The 8485-nt window shown below is 42.7% G+C and overlaps 1 protein-coding gene across 1 annotated transcript; it reads right to left on the reverse strand.

Moving 5' to 3' along the window:
* Window positions 1–1450: 1450 nt before the first annotated feature.
* Window positions 1451–8206, reverse strand: LINGO2 (leucine rich repeat and Ig domain containing 2). Its single transcript, XM_036461369.2, has one exon. The coding sequence runs from the start codon at window positions 8173–8175 to the stop codon at window positions 6355–6357; it is 1821 nt and encodes a 606-aa protein (XP_036317262.1). The 5' UTR covers window positions 8176–8206; the 3' UTR covers window positions 1451–6354.
* Window positions 8207–8485: the final 279 nt, after the last annotated feature.

Here is an 8485-nt window from a genome sequence, read left to right on the forward strand (position 1 = left end):
ATTCTGTTTTCCCCCATCTTGCTCAAGCTTATCAACTTTTAAAACAGTTACATTTTAAACACATAAAAATACCACCCTCCCCCACATATTTATATATGTATATATAAACAATAACTTTTCAGTTATGATTGGGGCATTCCACACCAAGTGAAAAACAGAAAAAGATAGTGCATATGTGTGTGGTATACCTGATTTTATAACTGGGGAGGAAAAGAACATGTTTCCATACAAATACTTTCTAAACAATGCTGATCCATGACTCAGTTCCCATCTCTTACTATCACATAAATATGTATATGAATCCATGTGTAGCTGGACACATGTTGCTATAGAGATTGGGAGAACTTCTTTTTTTCTTCTTTTTTTTTTTTCAAGACTGAATTTATCTTGTTTACTCATTATTTGTTAATTATATGGTATTGTAGATTATATTGATTATCTTTTAGTGGAGAGTGATGATATTAAAGCAATTTAGAATAGGAGGTGTGCAGCAAAATGAAGAAAGTTAACGTGGCAACATTTCTGCTTTTTTTCCTTTTGCCTTTGTAGAATAGGCACAAATTTTTCTACTGTGACCCATTTTCAATATGGAAAGATATCTTTTAAACTTCATTGGAATTAATATAGTTAACCAATTTAGTGGAAAGTAAATTTGCATTTTTGTTGTTGACTAATGGCTATTTTGCATATTAAAAGTAAAGACTTGCTTAAAATATGCAGACTCTCTTGATTGTACCAGCTCTTGTCTCATTCTGCTAAGGCTATAAATAAGCTTCTTCTTAAGGCTGGATTTATACTAATCCACCTGCTTCTAGGAGAGGGAGGAAGGGAGAGAGAGGGGTGAGAGAAAAAGAGAGAGGGAGAGAGAGGGAAGGGAGAGAGAATATCACTTAACCTGTAGATTGCTGTCAGTTTGTGATTTTGTGAATAATAATCACATAATCACTTTAAAAGTGTTATGTGAGATAGGCTGGAGGGTTTATTTTTAAAGCAATTTCTAGTCTAACAATTATCCAAGAATTTCTGAGTAGGAATGAAAGAAGACATCCCTGGAGAGAGGGTTCATGGTGAGGTACCACAGCAGCTGGAAGGCGACAGTGGTGAGTAAGGCAGAGGGGGAATGAGAGAGCAGTGCAGTGTGGTGTCCGGAAAGGGAGCTGTGGGTGACACCAGAACTCTCAGCTCTCTCTGGGCTGTCTCAAGAGGGGGAGTAGTCTCTGCTGTCTTCCTTCTCCTGTTCAGGATGCCCTCCAGGGAGAGGAAGAGACATTAAAGGATTTGGCAAAGGAGAAGGGAACTCTGGGGCACATGCAAGCTTGTTTTGATCAGATTCCCATATTTTGAAAGAGGAACATCAACTCCAGGCCTGTTTAAAAAAACCAAACTTTTTGCAAACTTCTTAATCATGCCTTTTTGGGGGAGCAGGGGGGAAGGGGAGTGGGGAGGAGAGTGCAAGTATTTTGTTTTGGGCAATCTGTTGAAAAGCTTACAAAAGATAAGCAGTTTTCATTCTCTCACATTTTTTTTTTTTAGAACATTTGCAGCTACATTCACTCCTCCCAAAACAGACAAACCATCTTCAGACTTGAAAACCTATCATTGTTCATTTAAAGCATAGTTTACTTGGCTAACACCTTATAAGTCCAGACTTATGGCCCTAGACCCAGTTTTTGTTGGGTAAGTTGTCCAAATGTCAAGGCTATCATTTTGACCTTGTAGACTTAAGCTATGAGGTTGTCCTTCCCCTGTTGTCCTACTTTTTCTGGAGTAAGAATGAAAAGGCTCTTGAAGGAGTAACTGAGAATGGGAATGGCTTCTGAAGGAGTAACTGAGAGAGTCATGTCAAGTGTGCTAAAGTACCAAGAAGCTATTGCCTAACCTAAAGATGCAATTCTAAAATCAACAAGTCAGATAATATTTCATTCCTCAAGGCTTTCCACACACAAAGGCTCCAAAACTCTTCAATCAGAAAATATCAAGGATTTTTTGTCAGAAAGTATGGAACTTCCAAAGCCAGTGTTGCAAAGCCAGTGGAAATAACCAGGCATATGATGTATAGTCTAATGGGGAGCATCTCATACCTTAATCCCAGCAACAAAGATGATAAATATTTGCCTAATTACCATGTAGAGTGAATGGCTTTGGTCCCAAAGGTTTTGTTACTAGGTTTACATGCCACAAATTCATGTGGAATAGCTCATGTGAGCTATATAAGGTTGAGCAGGACACAGGGAACTGCTGGTATAAAAGACTCCTCTGAAAGTTAAAGAAGAACATAAGCTCTGATTTTTCTTTAGTTTGAAGAAAACTATCAAAATTAGTAATAAAGGGAATATAATTAAAATGGATCCAGTGTCTCCCTCCAACCTTTCTTTAAACTCTCGATATATCTTTTGTTACTTCTTAGCCTTCTAAAACTGAAAATAATGTATTTTTGTTCTTTCCTAGAAAGCCCCAAGACACATTCTGTGTTGAACAGCTTCTGAGCACAGTCCCTGCAGTTAAAACAAATGTCTTGACAGACATGCAGATGAAGGGAGACCCTGTCAGGGTAAGTTAATTTACTTGGGGCTCTACTCAATTTCTCTTCTCCATGATCAATTTTTCTTCTCTTTTGTACAGATATTTTGCTCCTACCTGAGTCTTGGAAAATGACAAAAGGCAGGCTTCAATGCAGATGCGATTTAAATATTTTTCTATTATATTTCTGAGCTCCTCTAAGAACTGAGAACAGAAAGTTTGATAGAACAAAGAAAAAAAGAATCCACCTTAGAGCAAATTCTGAATGTCTTTGTTCTACTGGGGAGCTGTTTGGCAATGAGCAAACTTTCTAGAAAGTTGAACAAAGTTGGAGTTCTGACAGGTGTCCTCAGAACCTAGGAAGTACCAGTCTTGGCAATACAATACTTGGCATTTTCAAACTTTGAGAATATTTAGAAAACTCAATGATAAACACAATGAAAATGAAAGAGGTTTTAAAAAGTGAGTAACATGAGAATTTGCAAGAGGAGAAATCCCTTGCCAGCAACACATAAGCACATCATTTGGTGAGTTACCATAAGATGGTTGCAGACATTTTGGGGCCTGGGTCAATTGTTTCGGACCATCAGGCAATTCTTCTTTCTAGAGATTTAATGTCTAGAGAGAATGAATACTTTTCTGGAAATGCTGAGTATACACAGACAAATATCTGGTTGCCCAAGTACTAAATGCTGGGCTAAACAACTTCTTAAGAGAAAAATCCTCTGGGAAGATGACTCAGAGATGGCTCCTAACGGGAAAATTTGGCCACGTGCTGGTCTGAGCTGTTCATCTCTGCATGACCTAGTTAGATCTTACAAAGAGGTAATCTGAAGTCACGAGGGCAAGCTCCTTTTGTGAAACTGAATCCTAGAGCCCAAAACTCCAGGCAGAGGAGCCCAAGATGAGAGCTTTGCAGATGTATAAAGGAACCTAAGATCTGCTCCAACTGTGAGAGAGTAGAAAATTGAATGAGCAATTACCTATAAATCCATGATTATGATGCTTCGGGCAGAAAGTTCTCCTAGAAATATCTGGCCAGTACATTTATATAATCAGATCATATATAACAAGAAGTATGTTTTATTTTTTGTTTTTTTCTTAATCTACTGGAGCCCAATTCAAATACACAATTTTTCTTTTGTTAGGAACATTGGGTTTAGGAATATTTCAGAAACATGCTATATTTTAGTTTAATGTTGACCAAAGTGGGTTCTGCAGAACTGGTTTTTCCAGATAACAGTTAAGACATGAAAAGAAGTGCTCCATGCTCAAGTAAGTTAGAGAAACCCCAAGACAAACAACATTAAAGAGAAATCTTGTTTACAGGAACTTTTGGAGTATTTATGAGGCTCACATGGATTTGGAACTTCCAAGAGGTGGTTATAGAATGCAGCATTCTCCAACTTAGCTTCTGGGACTATTTTTTGGAAGAATGGTTATTAATATCTTAGTAGCTGTTTTCCCATGGACCGGAATATGGAAACTTTGAGAGAGTGTAATCTCTCCTCTGCCAATGGAATAATTAACTTAAAAAAAAAAAAAAACTAATTGTTTTCAAGGATAGATTCACTTTAATCCAATTTCATAAAAATTATCAATTTTGACTGAAAACAATTAAATTACAAAGCCCTTTAATTAATAGTTCAATGTTTGTTTTTGTTGTTGTACAGTTAAGTATTTGCTCCACGCAATACTGAAAAATTAAGATAGATTGTTTCTCTACCTTCTTTATCTTTAGTCTCTGTTTAAATTTGAAAGATCCATTCCTTTTGCACAGAAATTGGAATTTTGCTAGAATTTATAACAGATCTTGTTTTGTATTGTTAGATAAAACAAAGTAATTACAAAATTGGAGAATTAATTTCTGAAAGATCTATGATAATTCTCAGGAAAGTCAAATTACAAATGACTCAAACAGGCAAGTCTTCAATTTTTATCTCATTTTCCTCCGTTTATTAAGGGAGAATGGGTTTAGCCAATTGGCAAGACAATTTCTGGACCTGCCACTTTTTTATTGAGGCAATTTAATTTTATTAGTTACTCAAGATTTTAAATATTAATGCAAATGCCAGATTTTGAATGTCAAAGCCCCAATCTGATGTGAAGAAGCAAACCTTGTATTCCAGTTTATATGCTATCCAAAAGGGGGCTCATTTTCAGGTCTCTTTCAACATGTGGGAAATGTAGGAATTTCCTCTCTGTTCTGTGCTGTTAAATAGATCACATTCATAAATACCCTCTATATCCAATGCTTTCTGAAGTCATATGAATGTATTTTGAAAATCCATTCACTCAACATTAAACAAATTACACTATATCTTACTTGAACCAGATTACTGGTGGCAATGGCATGATACCATTTTAAAAAACAAACTATAATATTTTAACTTTGAGTAACAATCATTTAAAAAATTGAATTGGCAATATCCTTGGGTCAGAGGGGGAAAATTGGTAAGCACTTTTTAATCCACCTTGTTTTCCCCACTTCTTTAAAAACAAGACAGATTTCTTTTGGTCTACACAGGATAATTTTCAAAACAAGAACCAATTCTCTACTTAATAAGGAAGCAGGGAGAAACCCTGAAGTTACCCATTCAAAGCAATACTTTGTCTCTAGTACTTGGATAGACAACATCAGAGCTGCTAGATGCTTCCTTTGGCAGCACTCCAGTCTTCAGACAGCTATCATGTTTTAAAGGGCCTCTTAGTAGAATTAACATCATGTTCTGCATGGATCACCATGGTTTGTGTTGGCATCTGAAAAGAACTTATCCAGAGAGCTTTGAAACATCTGAATTCTTGATCTTAGTTATGAGGTTAATATTAACCCATGAATATAATATATAATAACTATATGCTCTTTCATTTCCTATTAACCCATTAATAGCAACCGATGGGAGAAATACCAAGTTGTCATTGAATGGATTGTTTTCATTCTTACCACCTACCTTCATTTTACAGTTACAACTAGTGGCCTACCAGCTTCTGGAGAAACCAAGGGCTTGGTTACAGTAAACTGGTCCAGTGTGATATCACAAGTATAAAAAATATTCCATTCTGTATCAAAACTAGGCACATGCCTTTATTTATAGTAACAGAAGTTAACAGAGTTGAGCAGTTTTTTGCCTTGGGTCTTATTTCTTGGCATCCTACATCAGACAAATGCATCTTTCCACACAGCTCCGGGGATCTGGTCTCAGAGTTATCTGGGTGTAAAGGAAGGTGACATCACTCTTGGATCTATAGTGGTGAGTAACTAAAAGCACAACCTCTCATTCATATTGCTTTAAAACATATACAGCATATATGTTTCAAAAAAAAAAGGAAGAATAAAGAATATATTGATCTCTCTGTTGTGTCAAACCAACAGTATGGTATGATGCAAGGGTTTAATAAAGGATAATCATAGATACAAATTTTTCGGTAGAGTATATTTTAGACAAATGTGTCTTTTTTTTTTTTAAATATGTAAATCCTACATTGTAGGTTGTTCCTTTTAATTTTTTTCTTTTGTTTCTGCAGTGGTAGAAAATGCTGAATAACCATCCATGAGCATGAGCCAAGGTTCAGGTTCCTTACCGAGACCCCCAGAATGCCAACATTTGCAATGCAAACAACTAGTATCTCACTGTGTGAAGGGCTCTGACACCAGCCAGCCTGCCTGCCTCTAGATGGAGCGTCCTGTCCCCATAAACAGTCCTTCTGCTTCCACAGACCCTGCTCTGACACAGGGGCAGCTGCCCTGAGCTGCTTTTCCACCTTGCGATCGGCTGTGCCAGGCAGTCCTACTGGTTACGGACAGTGACACAGACCGGTGGGAGTGGTAGACCCTCAGATCATTTTCATGTTGAACCTCCTGGGTCCGGCCACCTCCCCTTCCACGACAGCACCGTTGTTTTTCCGGGGCACATACTCCAGGTCGATGCTGTTTTTGTGCTTGCCTTTCCCCCGGCTCCATACAAAAAGGAGGAGGAAACAAAACAAAACCACTCCCAGGAATGTGAAACAGCCCATGGCTGTGGACACCAGTATTGTTTTGAGGTCCAGAGAGAAGGTGTTGGCGTTGGTGCCATTGGACAGGGTGTCGTTAGAGTCGGTCATGTACATAGGGGTCCTGTTGGCATAAAGGAAGCGGTCTGAAGCGAATCCTTTCACCGTCAGGGAGGCCGTGTAGGTGTCGTTGCCAGCGGCGTTGCTGGCGATGCACAAGTACATCCCGCTGTCCTGGTCCTGGGCAAAGCGGATCTCCAAGGTGCCGTCACCCAGCACGGTGGCTCTCCCATTGGACTTGGTGGTGACCAACCGCCTTCGGGGCGTCACCCAGGAAATCCCAGGCTGGGGGTCCCCGTCCGCACTGCACTCCAGCTGGACCGTCTGCCCTTCGTCCACCAGCAGGTGCTGCAGCTTCTTCTCCCGGATTTTGGGCTTTTTGCAGGTGAAGTAAAAGGAGAGGGCGGTGCTGTGGAAGTCCTGGAAGGAGCGCTCCCGGATGGTGTCGGGGCCGGCGCACATGGGCTGCTGGCCCCCGAACTGCAGGGTGGGGTGCCGCTGCAGGATCCACAGGAGGCGGCAGTCGCAGGCCAGCGGGTTGTTGTTGATGCTCAGCACCTCCAGAGCCCTCGGGGAGGAGAAGGCGTTCTCCTCCAGAGTTTCCAGGAGGTTCTGGGACACGTTGAGCACGCGAAGGAAGCGGAGCCCTTGGAAGGCGTGGGGCTCGATGGCGCGGAGCTGGGCCCCCACGATGTGCAGCTCCTGAAGGCGGATCAGGTCGGAGAACATCCCTGCCTCGATGGTGCTGATGGGGTTGTAGGACAGGTTCAGGTGGGTCAGGTAGGCCAGGTGCTTCAAGGCGAGGAAGGGCACCGCGGACAGGTTGGTGTTGGTGATGGCCAGGGAGGTGAGGTTGAGGCCGTAGAGGCTGTTGGCCGGCATCATGTCCAGCAGAGGCCAGGAGTCGATCTCCAGGTGCTTCAGGTGGAACAGTCTCTTGAAGGCATACACGGGCATGTGGTTGATGTTGAGATGCTTCAGGTGCAGGCTCACGAGGCCATGGAGGTGGGAGAGGGCCTCGGTGGGCACGGCGGTGAGGTTGCACCTCTCCAGGGTGAGCTGCTCCAGGCTCAGCAGCCCGCTGAAGGCCCTGTGCGATATGTACACCAGGTCGTTGTCCCCCACCTCCAGGGACTTCAGGTTATGCAAGTCCTGGAACATGTAGTCCAGGAGGATGACGATCTTGTTCTCGCTGATGTCCAGCTTGGTGAGGTTGGACAGCCCCGCGAACACCCCCAGGGGGACCAGCTTGAGGCGGTTGCCCTTGAGCCGGAGGGCACGCAGGTTGAAGAGGCTGCTGAAGGCTCCCGGCTCCACGTTGGCGATGATGTTGTCACTCAGGTCTATCTCCTCCAGCAGAGGGTACGAGATGAATTCCTCCGGGTTGACGCTTTTCAGTCTGTTCTTGCTGAGGTCCAGGATTTTGGTCTCGATGGGGATGCCCTCCGGGATGGCCACCAGGCGCCGGCGGTGGCAGCTGACAGACTTGTTCTGGGCGGAGCACTCACAGCGGGCCGGGCAGCCGAGGGCGGACCCCACGAAGATGAACGCCACGGCCAGACCCAGGAGCGGCTGCCAGCATGATGCGGCGGTGTGAAGCATGACTCCCCCTCTTCGACTGCGCCTTGGTCACTGGCCTGCAGGGGAAGCGGCAGGAGAGAGAGGAGAAGGTGAGTCAGCGCAGGGGAAGGGAAAGGGAAACAAAGAGGCAGAAGTCCAGTGGAAAGGCACAGGCAGGGCTGGGCATCATGCAGAGCTGAACTGGAAGCAGACAGCCTCCAACAGGAGCTGCATGGTCTCAGGTAAGGGTCTCACCTCCCTGCATCCCGCTTTCCTTGGTTGAAACAGGGAGGTGATGGGGATGATAACAGTAGCTCCCTAGAGGCAGGACAATTACAGTATTTGAAAACGA

Source organism: Pipistrellus kuhlii, unplaced genomic scaffold, assembly GCF_014108245.1.
Source record: "Pipistrellus kuhlii isolate mPipKuh1 unplaced genomic scaffold, mPipKuh1.p scaffold_m20_p_36, whole genome shotgun sequence".
Lineage (NCBI taxonomy): Eukaryota > Metazoa > Chordata > Mammalia > Chiroptera > Vespertilionidae > Pipistrellus > Pipistrellus kuhlii.